The sequence below is a fragment of the Lampetra planeri genome, chromosome 2, assembly GCF_965212315.1.
Source record: "Lampetra planeri chromosome 2, kcLamPlan1.2.h2, whole genome shotgun sequence".
NCBI lineage: Eukaryota > Metazoa > Chordata > Hyperoartia > Petromyzontiformes > Petromyzontidae > Lampetra > Lampetra planeri.
This window is the reverse complement of record NC_136108.1, coordinates 20,295,777-20,319,709: the sequence shown is the minus strand read 5'-3', so window position 1 is coordinate 20,319,709 and position 23,933 is coordinate 20,295,777. Positions and strand designations below refer to the sequence as shown.

Below are 23,933 nucleotides of genomic sequence, written 5' to 3'. Positions count from 1 at the left end.
CAAGCAGCCGTCTTCAGGCAAGCAGCCGTCTTCAGGCGAAGAAATTCTTCGCCTGAAGACGGCTGCTTGCGTTGTGGCCGATACGTCGTGATAATTATTTTATTTTACGTGACTTTACCGAAAGAACCAAGAAGATAATAATCATACTTAGGTTTTTTTCGGTAAAGTCACGTAAAGAAAAAATTATAGAAATAAAATAATAGAAATAAAATAATAAATCATAATAATCCCCTGTGGGGTGGTGTAACAAGGTTCCTACCAGTAAAAAGATTCCGATTGATTAGACTGGAGGAGATTAATTTACAAACAAAAAAACCTCTGACATGGCACCGGAACCACTCCCCGCCCCTTACTATGCGCGTTCCGGGGCCCCATGCGCGCCACGTGTTTCGCGAGGCCGGGCGTGCTTCGTGAGTTTCGGAGCTCGTCAAGGATCCCCCGGCGGTGAACGGCGAGTGGCGGCGGCTGTCGACACTCGTCTGCGGCGATGGGCAAAGTGAAAAGGGCGCGGCAGAAGTTCCACCGGGCGGCCGGAAAGGATGGCGGTGGTGGCGGCGGCGGTGACGAAGACTCATCGGTACAGCAGCCACGACACGCACCGCCATCGCGCAAGTAACCATGATGTTGCTGTTACTACCACCACCAACAATCTCCCCCTTATAGCGTGGGCCTATGTAACAGCCCTTGAGATAATCCACTGCTGGAGGGGGTGGCCCTTCCAGAATCGGAGTCTTTGTTTATGCTGGGGGAATCCGCAGATGCCCTGTAGAGGTGGGTTCAGAACGTTACAGCAACAATCAATGCAACAACACGATGGGGGAAAGGTAAAAACAAATCTAAACAAACATTTATTTTCGTCTTGCCAGGTAAAGCCCACTGAGCTATATTTTCTTAATTATCAGAAGCGACTTGGCCACAAATCATAGCTCAACGAAGTGGCTTATCGCGTGGAAATGTATGTCAACAAAATACATCTTCCCACATCTTGGTCATGTGGGAGTTATTTGGCCAGACGTAACGAACGCTGCTCCCAGTGCGGGTTCTCGAATCAGAATCTGTACTTACCCTGGAGAATCCGATGACCTATGACGCTATATTTTCTCCACGTCCTGAAGGAGGGGGAGGGCGGTGTCGACGAGAAAGTACATTTGTTGATAAATGCGCTCTGAAATCTATCACTGTAGAGTACTCTCTTGTCAATGGTTTAAACATCGGAGCGCGAGACTCGCGAGGTGATCGCGAGTGGCCTAAATTCAACCCATCATCCGTCCAGGGGCGATAAAGTGAATGCATTAACATGCTCCGTTTACGTGACAAACCTTACTAATTGGCTGTGTCGGGTGGTGGCGGGTTTAACGACAACATTTATATTTACGCAATCTAATCGCCCCCCCCAAAAACATCTTATGGACAAGACAATACTTGAACAGTGTGCGTGTGTGTCTTTAATACATCCGATTAGCACGGATGGCGACGTACGGTGCGAAAGAAGTTCAATAATAATACAATGCTACTGTGTTCCCGTGTGTTCAGCTGACGCCTGTGTCGGTGCTGGCCCAGATTAGCTCGCTCTTCTCGGTGACTGACACAGATGATGGCAGCAAGCAGCAAGATACCAAAGATGACAGCAAGAGCGTTGTCTCCAGCAGAACGGGTCCGTGACCGCAGTTGCCTTATTGTTCTGTTAGCGATGTTCTCAACGATGTTTGCAAGACCTAAGTTAAGCAAAATGGCATCTTCTCATTTTCCAACTCTTATTTGATCTTTTACCGACTTGAATTACGGTAAAGTCTTAATATATGGGTTGATATCTTACCGTATCACATTTATGAGTTGCAGCCCTCTGCCATTTTACATTACTGGACCTCTGTTAAAAAGAGCTTAATAGCTCATGGGATTCCTCCAGTATAAATAACATTCTGACATTTAGTGGTGGTCTAGTGACCAAATAAATGGGTTTATGGTCACGTGGCTGGCATGCCCTGTTCCACATTTGGTCATTGTGTGACAATTCGTGGGACTTTTTGCTCGGGGTTGATTTTTCAATGGCGTGGGAGGAAACCCTTATTCAGTCCAGTATACAGTATATATTATAGAAAGTCAAATACAAGATTGTTAACACGCAAATGAGTTTGGGTCAGTGCTCCACCTTGGTGGTTCTGATCTAGTGATCACAATTGCACATTGCTCCTGTTCATTTATCAAACGATTGCACACCCCATAAAGTGTTGCTTGTTTTGTTGATCCTCGAGGGATGATGACCTGATTTGACCCCGTGACAAGGAACTACCATAGTAAACTTTAAATTGTGAGCTTTACAAGGCCATAATGCCCCGTGGCCACGTGGTGCTAGCTGTGTAGAGATTATATGGTTAATATCAGGCATCATCAGTGCACTGCTGGATGAAGGCCTCCCCAAACCGTTGGTCATGGGTGTTGTTTGACCACACGGTATTTCACGTCACGAGTGAGTTGCGGTTTGGTAGCGAGGGCGGGGTGCCCAGTGCCAGTTCAGATATCACTCTCCACTGATGTTAACAGTGGCTGGAAATTGAATTTGGGCCTGCGAACTAGTGCACCTCCGCTGTACCCAAATAATATATAAAGCATATACCCACAATGGTATGCAGTGTAAACAATAATTTTGCATCGGATTTTGACACGTAATGCCTACTTAAACAGCAACGGTTGTGTGTTTAAGCCATAGCAAACCATAATTGGGTGACAATTACGTGTCTGTAGGAGTGCTCCTACTTCTAAAGGCACGATGACCTCTGACTCGAAGTGTATTTTCATTAGCGGGTTGTCATTGCTCGGCATACGTCCAGAGAAACGTGCAATTGGAGTGTCAGGGTCGTCTTCGGTGCTGACTGTGGAACAGCTTTCACTTAGCACTTGCAACTGGGGAGAGGAGTGCAAAGTCATTTTGAAATTGGTGTGAAGGCCACCTTGACACCATTGGACAATGCAGTTTTTTGTGATTGCTAGCTCGACCCACTGGAGGATTTCCTGTACAGTACATAAGTATGTACATTCATAATACAGTTTACTAGATCTCAAAAGTGCAAACATTTGAGCGTTACACCACAATTTTAAAATAATTAGTGAATCAAATTGCATCTCCTGCAACTATTTTATATTGTACCAGCTCGAAAATGAAACAAATATGATCTGATGTTCAGGACATGACCTCGTGTTTTTTGGGTCACATTTTGGTCCATGCAGGATTGATGCAATCTTCCAATCCAATTCCTTTTTGTTGCATAAATCAGATGTAATCTGTTTCAGAACCAAACAGAGAGTAGACCCATCACATTTATATTTGCACACCTCTGCAGAGTTGTCATGATACATAGTCCACATTTAACTTGCAATATATTAGTCGCACACCATGCACGATACAAATTATCATTGTAGTCCAGATAAAGATAAGACATATAGCTAAACCTGGAGTAAGCTTTCCCATGCTGATGTGTGCCATTGCATGCATATTCATGACAATGTTCTTGCATTGTTGATAGCATGTTATGGTTAATGTTTTTTTATCGCTTAATTGTCATTTTATAGACCTTGATGTTACATTGCTTGGGAAAGCAATGCACCACGTGTAATGTTTCAATGTTGGTATCCTACCTGCCAGTCGTGTGGAGAAATAAGGCAAACTCATTCAGTTAACCTAAAACATAGCTGTGATCAGTTTAGTATTGTATTTGTGAAATTGCATGGAGAGAGTGGCACTTTCCCGAGATGTTGGCTTCAAGTTAATCTTCACAACTTTGATGATTTGTTATTTTATGTTTATTAGCGTTTTTAATACGTGGTTGAGCGTATTTGTCACCTTGAAAAGTGCTGTAAAATTGTGACAATATACTTGCGACACTCATGTATGGGAAGACTGTGTGAACACTTTAAATTGAGTTCAACAGCAGAAATTAGGATGAAGTGAAATGTTGCACAACTTAATCGAATCAATGAATTTTAATAACCTATTCATAAAATCAGATTTAAATGACATGTCACTGTGGAGATTTCTTATTACTGTATTACTACGGGATTTATATTTCAAACATTAAAAAAATCTAATAAAAGTGTGACTTTGGAGGGTTTTTTGTTAAGTGCTTATAATATATGTCACATAACATATGTAATTCCGTGTAAGACATTTCAAATTAATCTGGATATACTATATAAAACGCGCACATGTGTTTTGGGGGGTTTGTGTAATTGTGCATATGATGATTGTATTAAATTACGTAAGCAGTTGACCTTTGTGCTTCGTTATATGATGTCATCTGTTTCAGGTGAAAAGCTTCAGATTTCCAAGAAGGACAAGAGGAAAATGAGACATGATAGATTTTTAGAAAGTAAGATCATGTTGCATTTTTGTTCATTGCTCCTTCAGTCAACGGTGACGGAAAGGAAGGCTTCGTTAAAATTGTGTAACAGTATCACAGGGAGGCGAATATTCTCTTGATAAGGGAGTTCACGAAGATTGTATTTTGCGATGGTCAGATAGCCTTCATTGAGATGCTCTGTCTCTGGTTGCCCCCTTGCACCTCCGATTATAGCACGATTGGCCACATATGCTGTGAAAGAAGGTCAACATACGCACAACAAAAACACCCACCACTCGCCACTAAGCGGCGGTGACGTCACCAAGGCGCCTGTGCCAGGCCAGGTGCACCTTGAGGCCACGTGAAGTGTCGAAGGCTCGCTGACAGGAGGTCACGGGACAGACCCAGGTGCCATGCATTGGCTGACTGGCAGATGCATCAGCTGTGGCCCCCTACTTTGCCAACTTGCTGGATTTTAGCCACCTGGCGCTCCGCTCGTTGTTGTGAGCGTCACTCTGCTGTCCGTTGTTGTTGAAGCGGGGCTGCCTCCAACTGTCCAGCAGCGTCCTTCACATGGCTCCTCCACAGAGGCCAATCTTGACACCGCATACATACATACATACTTGCACACACAGCCATCGTCACTCAACTGCGGCCTACAGTATTTCGAATCAATCTACCAAAATTGTTTCAAGTTTTTGATGGGTGTATGGGCTTCCAAAAAAACACAGCTTATGCCAAAATAGACATGCAGTGAGATGCCTCTCTTAGCTGTGAATTATAGTTATTTTCAAGACCCAGTCATCCGTTAATCAGTTTGTTTGAAATGGCCACAGTTGTAACTGGTCAATTGCACTGTTGGACCTGCTTCCTGTGATCCACTGGTTTTGAAAATTGCTTTTATCCGTAAATAGATATTTTAAATGTATTACATGTGTGTACCTGCTTTTTAAAGCAGCTTAATTTAACCCCATCTTTATATCTCTCTTGTCTGTAATAAGGCTTTGCGGTGCAAGTATTGCAGGTCATTGTATAACTAATATGGTAAATGCGTTACTTAAAATTACTTTGGATCACTCCGTTATCATGTAATTGTTATGAATGATAATGGTCATAATTTCAGTCCACATTTTAGAACGTATATTCATGTCCCAGGTAGCAATAGCTAATTGTCTTACATTTATGCAATTTATGTAGCTGAAGGTTTTTTTTGGTGTCAACCCATTCACATGCTCTCCCATCTCTCCCATCCCCTCCCATCCCTCCCATCCCCTCCCATCGTTTGCATTCAGAAATTGAGGCGATAAAAATTGCCCGGCAGAAGCAGCTTGAGAGGATTAAGCGCAGCAAAACGGCCGTGGTGGGAGACATGCACACACTGGCAAATGCCCTGCCAGAACTTGACCAGCTGAGTGCCACCATTGCACAAAATACAAGCAAATGCACAAGGTATGGTGTTGGGGAATTGGTGATTTGTTAGTATATACTTCACTTTATTTTGCACTTCAGCCATGTTTTGCACATAACCGATCTATGGAAGAGTTGCCTGATATTACAAAAGGAAAAATGGCTAAATATAGATGGATGGTATTGGATAAAAAAAATATATAATACTACTATAGTTGTAAACAAATTTTTTCAAAGAAAGCTTTTCGTTCATATTGTTTGTGAATCATTGTAACAAATGAACAGCTATTTCAAGTAATGTAAATAGTATGGTTTGACGAAAAAAAACGGTGGCATAGTTGTTGCTGCTGCACTGCCCTATGAACCCAGCGACCTATTCCTGTCCACAGCTAACATCTGTGGCACGTGATATCCGAACTGATTCTTCCAATCTCTGCCCCCTCTTCACCAACCCTGATTGTCCAATGTGGGGAAGTATGGTCAAACAGCCCGCACAGCCAACACGGTATAGGGAGGCCTTTATCCTGCTGTGGGCTGACAAAGGGGCTGTAAATGATATATTTTGTTCGTGTGTTTGTGAGATTTGCCACAATGTACAATGGTTATTCTTTCAGTTGTAACTAATAACTGCATAATTTGTACAAATATCATTGATAGTCTTCGAATAGACATGGTTTGTCAATTGTGTGCAGTTTTATTAAAAAGCGATTAAAAAGGTTTTATTAAAAAGTTAATATTTTCAGGATATAATTTTAAATATTTATTTCCACGACTTACAAAAATACAAATTTTAGCATTCCGGTTCAGTGGAACCTGCATTGTCGAACTTGGTGGGGGGGGGGGGCGATGGGTGGGGGGAGATTTGGCACCAGCTCTCAGCCTGCCCAGATCCTCTGTGGTTCCCTGCGCCCATGAGTCGTCCTCTCTCTGTGCGGGGGAGCGGACCCTGCATGGCACGATACAAGTTTAACTTTTTTTTGTTCATTATTGGGCGCCACAGTGGCTAGATGTTAACTATCTCGCCTGGTATACAGGAGGTTGTGGGTTCAATCCCGACCCTGACACCTGTTTATTTAGAGTTTGCATGTTCGTCCCGTGGTCGTGTGGATTTTTCTTCAGATTCCTCCGGTTTCCCCTCCACATTTAGAAACCTGCGTTTAGAGTATTTGGCTGATATAAATTTCCGAAGATTCTGATTGTGATAGTAACTCTTAATTTTTTCCCGCCATTGCTAGTGACACACTCCAAAGAAGTAATCCAAGCAAGATAACAAAAAGCAAGCGAAAGAAGATGTTGTAAGTATGCTAACACCACACTGCCTAAGTTAAAGCCTAAACATATAAATAATCCACAGCAGTGGAAATCATTACTCAGTGTAATTCTGCAACGGCACTCAAATTTATTAAAATAAGCTCCCAAACAATACTATCTCCTTTATCTACCATTTGATATGGAAGAAATATGGCCAAGAGGACTCCATAAAATATTGTAGTTTTGAGGGAAAGTCTTAAATACTAGCCTTTTGCCCGTCCAAGGACGGGTGTATTTCAGTCATTCTAAAACTTGCAAGCGAAAAGCAGACCGCGACGTGATATATTAATTGCATTAATGCGTGTGAAATTTGTAAGGGCACGGTGACAGACTTATTTAATTTAAAGATTATAATGCCTTGTTCATCAGGACATCCTTTTTTACTTATGTCTCAATAGCGTTACGTGACGTGAGGGTTCTGCCGGTAGTGAGGGTTGTAAGTTGACGCTGAGGAGGGGGGAGGAGGCCCCTCAGCCCCCCATATTGAGTGACGTCACCGCTAATTATTATGAATGGGGGTGTTCATTTGGAAGACGTTACCTCTTCATTATTATTAATGGGGGGGGGGGGGGTGCTACATGTGGAGTCACGTCACCCGCTCATGATTATTAATGAGGGGGGGTCCATGTGGAGGACATCACCTGTTCATGATTATTAATGAGGGGGGCTGGCCGACGTGGAGTGACGTCACGTGCGGGACACACAGACATTCTTGGCTCATTATAGTAGTTAATACTGTAACTGATTCATGCCACTACAAGCACTATTATTATAAGACTGTTACTTCATGGGTAGATGCCATGTTATAGGGGTGGCTATCTTGGGTCAAGTCCGGTTCAAGCGTGCTCGTTAGACTTCCTGTGATTATACAACGGTCACAATTTTCTTTTTGGCCACCAGCAGTTGTGTATCATTGTTTCGAGTCTTGCCGTTTACCTTTCCCTTCTACTTTTTGTGATTCCACCAGGGAAGATGAACTGTCACGCCATGCCCAGGTGCTGAGTCACCCAGCTTTTAAGGCTGATCCTTTAGCAGCAATTAGTGAACACCTGCGGAACAAGATGAAGCAAGAAGATCTGGAGCACATGCAGCAGTCCTGATGCGTGTGTGAACGCCCGTTACATTTTAACGCAGCTTGACGATTTGCAAACCTCTGCTTCCAAAATAAATCGTACTTGCTGTGGAGTTAATGTAAACGTAGCCGTGGAGGATGGCCCAGTCCATTCTTTGTTTGGCAATGGCTCTCCAAATAATGCAGCTGTAGAACTTAATGTCTATTTCAGAAGGTGATTGTATCTTTGGACATCTGTTGTTGTGTACAGCTGAAGTGACAATTGTTATTAAATACTGATACGCAAATGTCAAACGCTCTCTGTTTGTCAAGCTGGAATGTTAACCACCTCATTTTTGCATACAACGTTGCTTCCATTGTGGTGCAACAGCCCATGCTGAAACACTTCTCTTTGGCAACATAGTTGCACATTACCGAGCCATTATCGTAAATTTCAACCCGCCTTATGTCACTACATTCCAGGCCATGAGGCCCGATGCTTTCTCGACTCCCTTACCCTGCCATCTTGCCTGGTTGCATGGCCCAAGGTTGCTCACAAATCCATCGGGGGATTCAAGCAAAGAAGGATAACATTTTGGCCTATGAATAATAAAGGCACTCTAGAGCTGCAACGCAGTGGAAATAGAGTTACAGATAGGCGAAAAGGAAGGACTCGTGTCTGGACCATAACAGAAGGTCGGTGTAGTTGGATTGTACAGCCAGGAGGAGGTATTTCCCTTTTTATTTCGATTTTACTTCAAATTAAAATTAGTCAAAGTGTTTCATGTTGTCATCTGATGAGACTAAACTTGGAGTAATACTAGATTACGTTTTTATGCCTTCGGTTATCTGGCAACATCAATGTGTTGGAATCAACGTTGCTCATTGCATTGTATGCTACATTTGTTTTATTTTATGAAATGTATTGTACAATTTGCGCCACTACATAGGAGACGTGTTACTCATTATATAATGTACACGATTGTTAAGGTAATGTACCCAACCCACGCGTTAAAATGAAATGTGCTTGCATGCTGATGAGGCTCAATATTTTCGTGATGGTGCATTAGCTGTAATTGGCGAGGCAAGTGCAATTTCCAAGTAGATCAATGGCCCGCCTAGTTTTTCTTTTTTAACTGAAGAGGTCTGCTGCATCTTCCGTTGGGTGGTGGCGGCGGCGCACGCCTGTAATCCAAAACCGGAGGCAAGGGTTGGTGGATCACCTGTTTTATCAGACCCCCCCCCCCCTCGTGGGTTTCGAGGTGCCATACCCTGGCTCGCCAGGAGAAGGCAGTACAGCAAATGCCTTTCTGATCTCGTCAAGGAGCATCCACCATCACGTGAACTCCGTTCATCCTCGCAGAACATTTTAGCTAGCCATCGGACAAAGACGGTCACTGCATCGCGCGCTTTCATATGCGCTGCTGCGGCCGTCTGGAATGTCATTCCGATATTAGGAAGCCAATGGAGCTATGCAGTTCTAAATCTAGATTGAAAGCGCTAATGCATTTTGTGTTTTGTTCTCCCCCCCCACCTCTGATTAGCACGGTTAGCTACGTACGATGTGAAAGAAGTTTTTTTTTGTATGGGATAGAGTGTTGCCCCCTCACATGCGTGAATTATCTCCGGGCGCCCCGGTTTCCTCCCACGCGTAACACATTCCTGCGGAGGGAGCTGGTAGGAACGTTGGGTTGCTCGGTCAATGGCCAGGGTCAACGGCGGCGTGGTGTATTCCGCAAATATGGCCGACTGAGGGCGGGCACAAGCCGGCGTGAGTAGATTAAACGTTGAGTTTTATAAGGGCACCACGGGGTGACCAGCCCCTCCCCACCCAGCCCCACCCCCCACCCTCCCCACCCAGCCCCTCCCCACCCAGCCCTTCCCCACCCTCCCTACCAAGCCCCTCCCCACCCAGCCCCACCCTCCCCACCCAGCCCCTCCCCACCCTCCCTTCCCCACCAAGCCCCTCCCTCCCCACCCAGCCCCTCCCTGCACGACGGACGGACACAATAATCCCCTGTGGGCTGGTGTAACCAGGAGGTTCCTACCAGTATAAACACTCGTTAATTGGCCAGAAACATGATTACGTAGAGGACCACAGAGCTCGGAAAGGTGTTGGTAGCTCCAGCACGCTGCCCCGGTTGTCGCCTTCCGGCTTATCTGGTTCCCCGGCGCTTCTGAGCGCCGCGTGGTGAATGTGCGTTTCAAGTTCGAAGTGACGTTGGATTTAAAAATGAAGATGTATCGAGTGGGATTTAGAACGGTGCAAAACATTTGCCTCGGATAACGTTTGCTTCGGCAGCACGATCCAGGATATAGACACTGCGCCCATTTTTGTTGATAAAGCACCAAGCTGTGAAAACAGTCTTCCCATTGCAGCATCATAACAACCTCGCAGTGTCTGAAACAATTGCCTTTAATAATGAGGACACATTTTTGGCGTTTTTTTCCCCATTTGGAACGACAATTTTCACACCGACTGCAAAGGTGTGCGCGGTTGTTCCTGTACGGCTCTGGCGTGTGCGTTCGGATTGTAGCGCGTTTTGTTCGGCACGAAGTCTGACCTGTCATCACTCCACGTGCTGGGGGCTTCTTAAGGAACTGGAGAAGCTCACAGAAGTTGGACATGATGCCGTATTCACGTCGGAAATGTATCCGTCTACCGGCTAGATAGTGGTGAGAGTGTGTCTGCGCTCGGCCGACATTTTGGTATATACGAGTCGACTGCGAAGTCTTAAAATAACGCTGCCCAGAGTTCTAAAATGATAGCTGCGTTATCAAACACCTGCATCTCGTAAGGAGTCATGCATTTTCACCACCACCTATCTCATCAAATCATCATCTTCAAAGTTAAACAAAAAAAAAAGAATTGCGCTTTATGCTTTATTTATTGTAGTCATTGTTATTCAACATTTACCACCCCTCCACCACCACCATGTTCACTCATACAGGACTGTAACCCCGTTTTTCCCATTGCGACAAGGTTTCTGCATTCGCGAATTCTCCATTAGCGAGCGTTTTTAAGAACGTAACCGTCGCGGATAGAAGAGGGTTTACTCTCCTTGACACCGACACCAACAGCGTTTTGCAGACAACCATTGGACATTCTGTAACTCGTATTTGTACAGAATGAGTTGTAAGAATACAGCAACTACAGTAAAGTGATTATGGGATGTCAACATACACAAAAGTCACGTGCTGTACATCAGAAAGCCAGATTACTGTGTATACACGTGTGACGGTCATTGCGAAATTGCGTGCCCTCCACAATGGCACGTCTCATTAAAAACAAACGGTTAATCTTTGTTAATTATCTTAACTATTCAGTTTTTGTACTAGTGCAAATACTGGACATCCACAGAAACTGGACTGAAATGGTATTGGGTACTAGGCTACATCTTTACAGACATTACTTGTAAAAATAAATTATCCTGTGAATGCACAGGAGGAGCTTAACCGTGTTTACAAATTGGCTTATCAGGGTCACAGCCGGAGATGAATATCACGACCAGATCCAGGCTGAGCCTGGGATTGCCAGTAAAGTTTAAACAACATCGATCCTGATGCCCATTAGGGGAACATTACTGTCATATGTACGACTGGAGGTAATACTCTATTCCTCACCTGCAATTGTGATTATGCCATTGCACGCCAGGCCAGATCCTATGATATTTCATTCTGTAAGACAACGCTGCGTGTTTTATTCTGCCTGGGGAGTTTACAATTGTTGCATTTAAATGTTTTGACGCCTGCGGATAGAGGTCTTTTCCATCAGGAGAATATTCACCATTTCAAATAATTATATTTCTCACAAGTGAATCAAACGTATGTAAAATGTCCGTGTTTTTTTATGGGTTTTTTTTTCAAGTAAAGCTGGCCAACGACAGGAATTCACGGATCGTTGGATCACAGATCTTTGCTGTAGTCAGCATATAATTTGCTGACCTACTTGACCTATCCGTAGAGATGTTTGTTATCCTGTCTCACGTATGTTTTCCAAGCACTGGATTTCTTGCAAATGGCAAACAAAAAATTCGCATCGCACCACAGCGCAGTGCAGGCCTCTTTTTTTTAAGCGTCTTGCGTTTTGCGTGATTGTTTTCTAAGAATATTTAAAGGGCAAATGGCAGCCTTTTCGCACTTAAGTAAGTAAGACTACATTTCTGACTCCCAATGGGCCAAAGTGAAACATTTGCACTGACCTGGAGATGTGAACCCAGCTAAAGTGTCACTTTCCTGATATCTTCCATATGCTCACAGTTTTAACGCATTACTTGTGGCACCCAGAAGAAATATTATACTCACCATTGCTGTCTTTTCTCTTTCATATGCTCAAGATCACACGCTTGCACATTTCCATCTATTATATACTGTTGGAGTTAAATTCCCAGACTGGAAGCTCGAGACAAAACACCCACATTGTTATGGAAGCTGCTCTGCTGAAGTCTGCATAAATCTTTTAGTTACGCCAGGCTGGTGCCAGCTTCTCTAGATTACACACACACTCACTCAAACTCGTCCAATGGAGTCAGACGTGGTTCTGGCTGGCGAAGCCGATTTCTCTTTTTCACAGTGCAGAGGTAGTTAATTTATTCACTTGCAGTATGGAAGTCATTCTTCACCATACGAAGATGAATTTCGCTCATTCCAGGATATGCCAGATTTTTTTGCTGAGCCAAGTCTATAAGGTGATTCCACTGTTTGTTATAATTCCATTCCAATACAGTGTTGTGACAAGAACCTGCTTTGAGTTTTCATTTTAAATGTTTGAAGTTACCAGTACTCCATAATAGGTTTTTTTGGGTTAATAATGTTATCACATTAATTTTGACAACATATAGTATATACTTTAGTACCGTATATACTTTCAGCTTTGACTTTAAATCCGTACTTTGATGACATTCGTAGCAGTATTGCGCAGTTCAATACACGCGTACACAACCCTTTTGTGTTTTATTGGTTCATGTTTTGTGTTGCTTCAAGGACCACGTGTTGTTTGGAGTTTCCCCCCTGTTGTTTATAACCTACCGTGTAAAATGAATGACTGGCTGGTGTGTGAGTCGAATGTCGAGTAAGTAGCCTTGGGGATGAATCTCGAATAGCCAAGGGGAACCATGCAGATTATTGGGGGCCCTTGGTAGAGTTTCAGAATCAGAATATGTATTTATATACTGGAGGAATGTGATGAGCTATGAAGCTCTTTATAACAGATTACAGTAGGGGAGGGTCAGAACGTAACAACAAATACTACAAAAAGTATTGGAAAGGTAAATATCACTTTTAGAAAATATGCAAATAAAACGAAACTTTAATGTATCTTACCAGGTATTGCCCAGAAGCGACCTGGCCACAAATAATAGCGCAACAAAGTGGCTTATGTGGTAATTTTCTATCAGCAAAAACATCTACATGCATGCTTTTTTTAAGTTTGATGAGCTACTGCCTGCATAACCACGTGCTCTTTCACACGTGATTATAAATTTCTCGTGTCGTCTTACAACGACATAAATTGAACGATTATAAAGCGCTTGAAACTCATGATGTTAACGTTTAAGGTTACGCATTTGTAGATAAACCTTACGATTTACGTGGTATTGCTGTACATGTGTTGGTCTACATCTTGATTTGAAGCTTTCGTGACTGCAGGAATCCATACTCTTTGGTTCTTTCGGTAAAGTCACGTAGGTAGAAAATTAATAGATCGAAACGTCGTGATCTATTAATTTTCTATCTACGTGACTTTACCGAAAGAACCAAAGAGTATGGTCTACATCTTCATCAGGAACGTCTTAACCAAGTCATTTTATAAGTGCTTGTGTGTGTGTGAACAAAACATATTTTTGTAAATGTACATTTAAAAAAATGCTTAAAGCACTGTCCCATTGCAGTACACGCGTATAGTATTGTGTGAGCCGATAACTGGTATACGCATAGATAAGTGCAAGTAGACCTTTCATGCAATCTGTTTATAATCGTCTGACGTATAGAACAAGCAGCGCCAGCAGCTGGCGCCCAAGACAAACCATGCAATCAGCGCCCCCACCCCAAGTGTATATCTGGGCTGAGGTTTTTTGGTAAAGTGGGTAACATTTTGCCCCTATTTTCCGTTAAATGTTTTTTCAGCGTATTTTTTTTCATCAGAGGTATAATTATTCGGTTTGTCCGTCCGTCCGTCCAACCAATACATTCTCAGAAATGTTGATAAATTAATTATAATTAATATTCCCTCCGTACGCACACAGGAATTGCAATAATGACATTTTCGTTATTTTGTATTTTTTTAATTTGTATTTTTCTCCTTGAATTTGGACGTCCCCCCCACTTCACTTGGCGCGCTAGTTCGCCTGTATGGACTGGCCGTCCCTGAGACCAAAAAAATTCAAAGGTCTACAGAGGGTGAGTGATGCGTTATTGTAGTAACTTCATTGAGATGACCCTCCTACGAGGACTGTGTACAAAACGAGTGTGCCGTTGACTTCTGCAGCAACACAGGAAGGCCAGTAGATGGTGGCAACGCTCACGAATCGCCGCTGCCTTTCTGGACACGAAAGCCCAGCAGTTTCATTCGCATGTGACAGAAATGCCAGTTATGGGTTTAGCATGTTTTTCGGATAATCGGAACTTCAGAAGTTTGAGAGAGAAAAAAAACCCTTGGCACTGAGGATTTCAGAAGGTCTTTTGAAGATGATGAATTCACTAATCTGCAATGCTGTATTTAGTAAAAACAAAAAGACGGCAGATATTTGAACATGTGTTAAGTTTGGGCTCCTTTGCAGTTTTTCAGATACACTATATTAGTAGTATATATAGTTAGGCAACATAGCGAAACAACGCAGCGTTTAACAAGCTCCCTTTGATCCATTTTCATCACCCTTTAGTGCTTGAATTTCACCGGTGCCACATTTAGTCTAGTAACCAATTGTATTTGTGATTTGTCGTCATTTGGCAGTTTTTAAGTGAGTGTTATGTTAACTCCAGGTTGTTGCGTGCCAGGTTGCTGCAGTGAGTTGTGGAGGCTCAGAAAGACAGTGGTGTCGTTTCCGCTGTGGACACGTGTGAGAAGGATACGTGGCAGCTTTTGAGGATATCCGCTTATGGTGTGGCGCTTGCACACAACATAATTGGACACGTGGTACAGGGCAAGAGTTGGGAGTGATGCTTTTGTATCCTGCACTGCCCTTGCTTGCGGTGTGATATTACAGGCAGGCATGTGTTCACCTGTGTACTTTAGAGTTTAGAGTGTTAACAGAAAACATGATTTGAGCCCTGAAGGCAGAGAAGAGTGAATGTGATATTTTACAAATCAAGTGGATGAACAGTTACATATTTGGCGCCTTCAATATACTATACATGTTCACCTCACTTTAAACACGATTTCTGATTCTAGGAAAGAAGATGGCAGATTGTTGGATGCAGTGGTGTGTTCATTGGATGCAGCGGTGTGATACCATCACATTGGGATGACCAAAAAAGGTGCCTGAAATGATTTGATAAGAGACCCCATATGGCGTGTTCTGGGATTACTTTGTGTGACCTGATTCCTTGCCAAGAAGAGATAAGTTAAGAGCTTCACTTGGAGAACAGGGCTGTAAGATTATGTCCATTTGAACAGGTTACGCTGATTTGCTTTGAGTAGGTTTCTGCATTGTTAGGTTTATGTTTAAAATAATTTCTCCAAACATATTTTGAGGGTTATTATGTTTGGTAATATTGTAATATGTTTAAGCGTGTGATTTGCTTTGAGTAGGTTTCTGCATTGTTAGCTTTTCGTTTTAAAAAAAATTTCTCCAAAAAATATTTCGAGGGTTATTGTGTTTGGCAAGTTGTAATATTTTAAACGTGTTTTTTATGACTTTGAACAATACTGCATGTTTCTGTTGATGTCTTTGGCGGTGTTTGTCAATGACTGTTCGAATGCTTTTTTAGTTGGCAGTGTTTTCCGCAGTGGAATGTTTCCCCCCCCCCCCCCATAGACTTTAAGCATTGGCTGTGACATCATCGTCATCACCTTGGCACCTCACAATTGACTGAGGAGTACCAGATGCTTTGTTAGCAACATGATAGCAGAAAAACAAGTATAATCCACAATGTGACTGCGGTCTTCATTGGCCTAATGCGGTTTGATATAAGCAGCTTAGCTTTGATTTGCAGGATGCTGTCAGTCGGTCACTGTGTGTGAAGCACTTTCCTTTGTAACAGCCGACTTACATTGTAGAAGGGTAGTAGAACAGTTCTGTAGTCGTGATGCGATATGAATATAAAGGTGAACGGTTTACAACTACGAAGTTGGTTTACAAGGGAACAAATGGCACGTGGTGCAGCCTATCAGTGACTGACAAGAACATAACTTACGTACAATCATGCCGACAGGACAGACATTGTTGATGCATTTCCTATATAGCTTTGCAGTCACCTGCTTTTCTATCTCGGCGTGTTTTGCTGATAGTTTGTAACCCAGCGCATATTTTTGTCATGTTGACAGATACTCTTTCACTGGAGTATTCGCGTTTATACGACTCTGGTGTCCTCCATAGAGCGTTACGTGAAGTACATTATATAACTCTGTATTTTATAAACTGCTGGATATTCTTCTTTTGTTGGGCTATAGGCTTTTTAGTCACAAAAACACGCAAAGACAGCCATATAGGTTTATGCTTTCCATAAAATTGAGGTCTTAACATATGCAGCTTTTTACTCACCCTTTATCTTTGTTTTATGATTCGTGTTTTACTTAAACCAATTCAACATCAATCTAATTTCCGTCAGTAGACTTGTGATTCGTTGAAGGGTAGAATGCAGATATTTGAGCTCATGACTGCACCTGTTGTGTTGTATTCAAATGTGAGAATTGAGCTAAAATCACAAGTGAACATCCTCACGCATGCATTACCTGGTTAACAGGTTGTGATGAATGCAATTTGTATTGACATAAATGGTGTCACTACTGTGTAGCGACAGTACCGAGCGATGACGGGTACTGTATGCGTGGCCTCTCTATGGCACCGGTGTGAGCATGGCACGGCATGACTCACTGGAGGGCAGGGTTCAGGCGTCACTGAGGTCGGGTCACGTGATGTGGAACTCGGACCCTCCCGAAGGATCTGGAGGGGGGCGTGGCCAAGGGCAGAGCCGGCCATGCCGGAGTGGATATAAGCCAAGTCCCAAGAGAGATCTGGGCTGTTCACCCTGGGAATGAAGCCGCCACCTACGATCCTCGGTCTCCGATCTTCAGGCAGCCTGTTATCTGTCCTGGTCGAACTATATAGATCCCTGCGAGTGTTAGCTAGTTAGGAGCGGTGGTCACCACCCTATGTAGTTATCCCATTGACGTAGAGTACCTGTTGTGTTAATTACTAAAACGTGTTGCCTCCAAGTGCAAGTGTGTGCCTCAATAGAATCCACTACAAATGTATAACACTGCGTGAGAAAAATGTTTTGTTCCTGAGTAGTATTACTTACTAATTGCTTATGCCTCAAAAGTACAGAAAATGGCTATTATTCCCCACAAACTTTGTTTTTGTGACCAGGGCAATGATATTTTGTAGGATGGTACAGAGAATTTGGTGGGAACCCACTGACCACTCAAGCAACTGCTACTTCTGCATGGTGAACCCTTCCAAATGTTGGACTGGCAAGAATGCACCTGCTATCACTTATCCGGATCTTCCTTCATCCATCGCCCTGGTGCCACACTGCCATGAGCTCCACGTACCCACTCCTCTGGCGAGAGAGCAGCCGTCTTTTGAAGAGAGCAGCAAGTCAGAGGGCGAGGAAGACCTAGATTCAGATGACAATTTCAGAGATGGAGCTGAGGAGAGAAACCCATACTACCCAAACCAAAAAGACCTCAACGACTTGATCAGAGATCTTCGTCCAATGCCGAGCTTTTGACGTCTAGGCTCAAGCAGTGGAACTTGTTGGATGAAAGTGCAAGTCGCAGATCAGAGCAAGCGTCACCAATCTTTTTGCAGCTTCACCCATCAAGATCTGCCACAATGTGACCAGTCTTTTCGAGGCAATCGGAATCGCCTGTAACCAGAGTGCAATTAATTCCTCAAGAAGCTCACTAGTAAGGAGAAAGCGGCTTGGAACAGCTTTATAGCAGTGGTTCGTGGCTTCCTGGGCAATCACAAGGTCGAAAACTATGTGGAGCTGTTTGAGACTCTGGTGAAGAACTACGGCACAATGGGCTGTAGGATATACCTCAAAGTCCATATCCTTGATACTCATTTTGATAAATTCAAGGAGAACATGGGGACTTGGAGGAGCAAGGCGAGTGGTTCCACCAGGATATACTGGATTTTAAACGCCGCTACCAAGGACAGTATGACAAGAACATGATGGGAGACTACATTTGGGGGCTGATTCGTGAAAGTGATTTACAGTATCATCGTAAATCTCGAAAAACTACTCATTTCTAAATATTTTGTAGTCATTTTTGAATTACTTTAGTGGAAATACATGTAAATTTTGATTCATATGTTGTTTTTTTCTGACTTTATGTGAATGAAAAGACATAAATTCGCCCGTTTTCTCATTGAAAACGGGCGAATTTTTTAATACAAATTTCATGACACCAGCGGCAGGAATCAACGTAGGTGCGAAACTACAAATTCACTTTGGTATAAAAAGAATAAGAATAGGTTTTAACCTTTCTGGCAATGAAACAGGTGGTAAGGTGTTCAAACACTAAATAGAAACGTTTTGCAAGTAATTATGTCTGCATTAACCACACGTACTTGTGGTGAACATGCAAACAAAACATGCTCTATTAATATAATGGCCCTAGCCCAAGCCGCCTTCCTGCGTCTGGACGCAGCAGCCCTGGACATCATGGTGGCCGATAGTCTTTCCAGTCACGGATGATGAGTTCACTTGGGGTCAAAGTCTCAATATTCGAGTTATGATTGATCACTACCCTTTTATTACAAAAATTGTAATGATATTTAATACTTCCATAATTTTGTCAACATTTGTCCTTTGATAATTTGGTCACATCCCCGCTGGTGTGAATTATTTATAACGATATTCATATTGTAGGTTTCATTACTTGATACGGTTATAGCTTTACACAAGTTTTAAATAGTGTATGTCATATAAGGGCCAAAATGGAACCTGAATTATTAACACAAATCAATGTACTGTTGTGGGAATGAATTAGAGCATTTTCACAATTGGATCTCTAATTTTACAACGTGTCTGGAAGGCGAATGATTCAACACTGCAGGCCAAGGTAGCCTGTGGCAGCTGTAAAAGTTTTTCTTGAGTGTCACTGGGGATCGTGTGAGTATTGTATAGGTGAATTATTGTGATTTCATCATTGTGCTCGTGATATACGTGCAGAGTTACAAGACAGCTGCCACACGGAAATGTCTACCGGACTCTTTTATTGCCAGATAACTCATATTTGTCAATATTTTATCAAAGATGAAAGCCATTTGCTTCAGGGTGGTCATTTAAGATCCCATGATGTCAAATAACGTCATGGTCTAAAATTTAAATATTACCCGCAAATTAATCAATTTGGAGATCATATAGTTATCATCACCCCCCCATTGCAAACTACTCCAGGATACGTGTGTGAAACAGTCTTACGCTATAATAATGAGGTGAATACCATATTAAAGCATGTATGTTGAACTTATTTCGCACTGTATATAGCCCACGATGATAATCGGAGGTGCAGGGGAAGGATAACAAAGTAAACACAAAAGCACTTCTAAAGAAATTAGTTTTCAATCTAAATTTAAAAGTGCATAGCTCCAATGGATTACTAATATCGGAAGGAAGAGCGTTCCAGACGGCCGCAGAAGCGCATTATTGAAAGCATGCAATGTAGTAACAGTCTTTGTTTGATGGCTAGCCAAAAACCGCTGCGAGGATAACCAGAGTTCGCATGATGGTTTATGCGCCTTGACGAGATCAGCAAGGTGTTGTGGTTTTTTTGTGGCAAGCACTTTGTGTGTAATGAGTGCAACATTAAAATGTATTCGTTCGGCGATTGGAAGCGAGCACTGAACGGATATGGTCGGATCATGACACGTGCCAGAAAGAAGAAAGGCCATTGACCCAAAACATTACTTTCTTTAAGGCCACAGTTGTATTGACGAACGCGTTGAGTTTTTAATTAATTTGATATGTCACGTTTAATTCCACATACTTCCCCCCAGGCCATAATATTCCAAAAATCCTAAAACTTCGTGCCCCCACTCTGAGATGGGCAGCAACTCCCATACTGATGGGGATAATTATTATTTGGAAAGGATGTTTGCGTGTCTACATATTCTAGAAATTTTGTTTTTCTTTCACCTAATTTGCATTTTACCACCACATAAATTCAAACCGTATTGTAGTATATGGTGTTTAAAAAACACTTGGTGGTGCATGTTTATCACACCGTGTCGTAGCGAGCCTTTCGTATCGTTATATTAAATTTAACCACGTGCTATGCAAAACACATACATCACACGACTGGACAGTCTATAAATTGGACGTGCATATGTGCAAGCCAGCGGAAATTACCAAAGGTTTTCATGAATGCTTCTTTCTGGTGTGCACTTCCAATTCATTACTAAAGCAGCTTACCACTGATCATTTAACCGGCACCCGCAAAATGTCGTAATATGCTGTATAACGCACACGTGTTCTCATTTGTAATTATATAAAATGTCATATCTTTGTTAATTATGTACACGTGACATTAAAGCAGTCCACAAGGATCAGCGTTCTCAAAATTATTGTGGAATGGGCTATGCACTTGCATCTTTGGTGTAATATTGAGGGAATAACGAATCTATACTGTATATTCCAGAGGATAAATAACTACAGCAGTTATGCATGATAAGCACGTTTGTTTAACAATATCATAAGTAATATAGTTTTTTTGGGTTAGATCGCGTAAATATAAATGTGTCGTTTAACCCGCCACCACCGGAAACAGCCAATTAGTAAGGTCTGTTACGTAAACAGAACATGCCAAGTGGTTACTCGTGTAATGACAGGGTTACACCTGCTGACATGACAGAGTGACACCTGCTGGCCTGGGAAGGGTTTCATGGGTACAGCCACAGAGGCAACAGCGAATCAGGGAAGGAGGCGTATCTGAGCAAAGATAACAGGTGGGGACAGCCGAGATGCTCCGGGAACCTGCTCGAAGGTTCCACAAGAGGACGTGGACAGAGGTGGGGCTTAGCCACGCCTGGGGGGATATAGAGGGGAGTGGACCCGGAGCTCAGGGCTCGGGTGGGTCCTGGGTCCTGGCTGTGTCGCTGTTCACCGACATCTCTCTCCGTCGTCCGGCCACGTGGAAGATCTCCTGCATAGGCTCCATCGCCATCATCGTCACACCGCCAGCCAGCGTGATTATTATTGGCCGGGTATGTCGAGCGATGTGTACCACTTGATCCAATGGTGTACGGAGTGTGCGCGTAAAAAAACGCCACTGACTAAATCTCAGCCTCCGCTGCAATCCATTTCGGTTTCACGGATTAACGAGTTGGTGGCGCTCGATATCCTTGGGCCCTTCCTGGCCACTCAAAGATGGAATAAATTTCTCTTGGTGGGCATTAAGTATTTCTCACGATGGCCTATGGCTTGGCCGCTGCCTGATCAGCAGGCGGCTTTGATTGCTGAGGCGTTTTTGTATGGATTCGTAATGAACAAGGGGGCCCCTGAGTAGTTGCTTACTGACCAGGGGCGGAATTTCTCGTCGAAGCTGCTGCGCGAGGTCTGCGATGCTTTGAGCACTAAGAAAATTAGAACGTCGTCATACCATCCCCAGACGGATGGGATGGTGGAGCGATTAATGCTCTTTCATGCGGTTGACGCACGCAAACGGATTGGGATTTGCATGTTCCAAATGTATTATCTGCGTACAGGATGGCCCCCCATTCTTCTACGGGATTTTTGCCATTTTATCTCATGTATGGGAGGGAAAACGTACCTTCTATGGACGCTCAATTGGGTTTTCTCAGGGAGAGGGGAAATCCAAATTGCCTGATCACATGCAACCGAGAAGATGAGTACAAACTCAGCAATCACTGTAAGGACGTTATCAAACAGTTTAAGTCATAACTAGCTATAATGTTTCCATTTTAGACCTGGCAGCCCTTTAATTGATGGAAGCCCACCACCAGGACTATCAATGCTCACTACTGCCATCACCACTAGCAGAAGTTCTTTATTGGTGGAAGCCCACTACCAGTGCCGTCGTGGCCCTCTACGAGTACCATCACCTCTAGCAGCAACCTCCACCGTCAACAGTGTGAGTGTGTAAAGCGAGGTGCAATGATTACTTGGCAGCCCTTTAATTGGTGGAAACCCACCACCAGCACCGTGGTTGCCCTCTATGAGTAGCCCTCGGCAAGGTAAGGTAAAAGTTAAACAGTAAAAAAAACAGGACTACCTTTACCCTACCTTTTACCTTACCACAATGCAATCGGTCTACCCTACCTTTTACCCTTTAGCAGGTAAGGTAAAAGGTAAAAAGCAACGAGCCTACCTTTACCCTGCCTTTTACCCTCATCCCATACAAATTATCCCATTACAGGGAAATTACTGGGGTACAACACATGAAAAAGGGTTATAACGGTAAATGCGAGGTAGAGCACTTTATTCATATAGAATACTCTCGAATTAGGCATTGAGGCGGTCGACGACACCGTCTTCCATAACCTCCTTGTCCCAGTCATCTTGGTCGATGGCGATCTCATCAACAATAGTGCGGGTCGACAGGCCCTTATATCCCTGCGTCAATATGTGGACCAAGGTCTTGAACTTGTCGCTGCCAGCGGCTCGCAAAGAGATTTCACCTTGGATAACAAAATCAACCACCACGTTCTCAAACTTTACCAGGAGGCGATCTGGGATTGCTGGCCGGCTCAGCGTTTGTTGTAATAGGCAGCTTGCCGACGCCGACGTCCCGACCTCGCTGCCTGGGGCGAGCACGTTGTGCTTCTTGAGGTGGGCTTTCCACCCCAACACGTTTGTGTAGGAGGTAAACCACTTGCGGCAGTGCACGCACTGCCACTTCCCTTGCTGTACATGGGGATCACCCTCCATCCAATCGTGCGTGTGCTCCCACGGGAACGCATGCCGCTGCCCCTTTCGATTGCTGTTTGACAGCAACCCTAAAAATGCTGTTGCTGGCATCCTTGACCTCGTCCTCTAGTACCTCTACTTCAAGAACGTGGACCATCTCCATCTGGTCCGACATCAATTATCGCAATTTTAAATGGAGGCCACGGACTGCGCCACGGAGCTTTTAGCGGAAAACAAGGTACTGTATTTACCGGGTAATTATTCGCGCTACCTTTACCCTACCGGGTAATTCTTCTGAGCTACCTCTACCCTACCCTTTACCTTACCCCTTGGCATGTTGAAATCTTTACCCTTTACCTTTACCCTTTTACCCGGTAAAAAGGTAATTTACCTTACCTTGCCGAGGCCTATCTATGAGTACCATCACTTACATTAACATTAGCTGCCCCGCCCATGCTGATGACACTTGGGTTACGCCTATTTCAAACCTTTATAAACAGTTTGCCTTTAGAGGATTACCCCCTTTTCCTGATGATGACCGCTTGTGTTGCGATCGAAGCGTTATAGTTTTTTGTTATTTTCTTTGAACTTATCTACGTGACTTTACCGAAAGACCCAAAGAATATGAATTCCTGCAGTCACGAAAGCTTTAAGTCAAGACTCTGGTATAAAACACAGGTTTAGCCAAATATATCCCACGACCCGCTGAACACTGTCTAAAGAACACTTAATTATTGTGGAAAGGTGATTTTTATGAACAAAAGGAAGGAGCAGAAATGGGCTCTCCTTTA

At 43.4% G+C, this 23,933-nt stretch overlaps 1 protein-coding gene across 1 annotated transcript; it reads left to right on the top strand.

Annotated features, from left to right (window-relative positions):
* The first annotated feature begins 351 nt into the window (after nt 1-351).
* SLX9 (SLX9 ribosome biogenesis factor) lies at nt 352-9,141 on the top strand. The gene is made up of 6 exons (XM_078609892.1): nt 352-577; nt 1,534-1,654; nt 4,302-4,364; nt 5,627-5,783; nt 6,977-7,036; nt 8,020-9,141. The coding sequence occupies exons 1-6, from the start codon at nt 488-490 to the stop codon at nt 8,150-8,152; spliced, it is 624 nt and encodes a 207-aa protein (XP_078466018.1). The 5' UTR covers nt 352-487; the 3' UTR covers nt 8,153-9,141.
* The last annotated feature ends 14,792 nt before the right edge of the window (nt 9,142-23,933 follow it).

Bases quoted from the DNA above. Each gene is read 5' to 3' on its own strand.
- SLX9 (XM_078609892.1), top strand. From the start codon at position 488: ATGGGCAAAGTGAAAAGGGCGCGGCAGAAGTTCCACCGGGCGGCCGGA. The intron at 578-1,533 runs GTACAGCAGCCA...CCGTGTGTTCAG, and splicing joins GCGGTGACGAAGACTCATCG to CTGACGCCTGTGTCGGTGCT. The intron at 5,784-6,976 runs GTATGGTGTTGG...CGCCATTGCTAG, and splicing joins AATACAAGCAAATGCACAAG to TGACACACTCCAAAGAAGTA.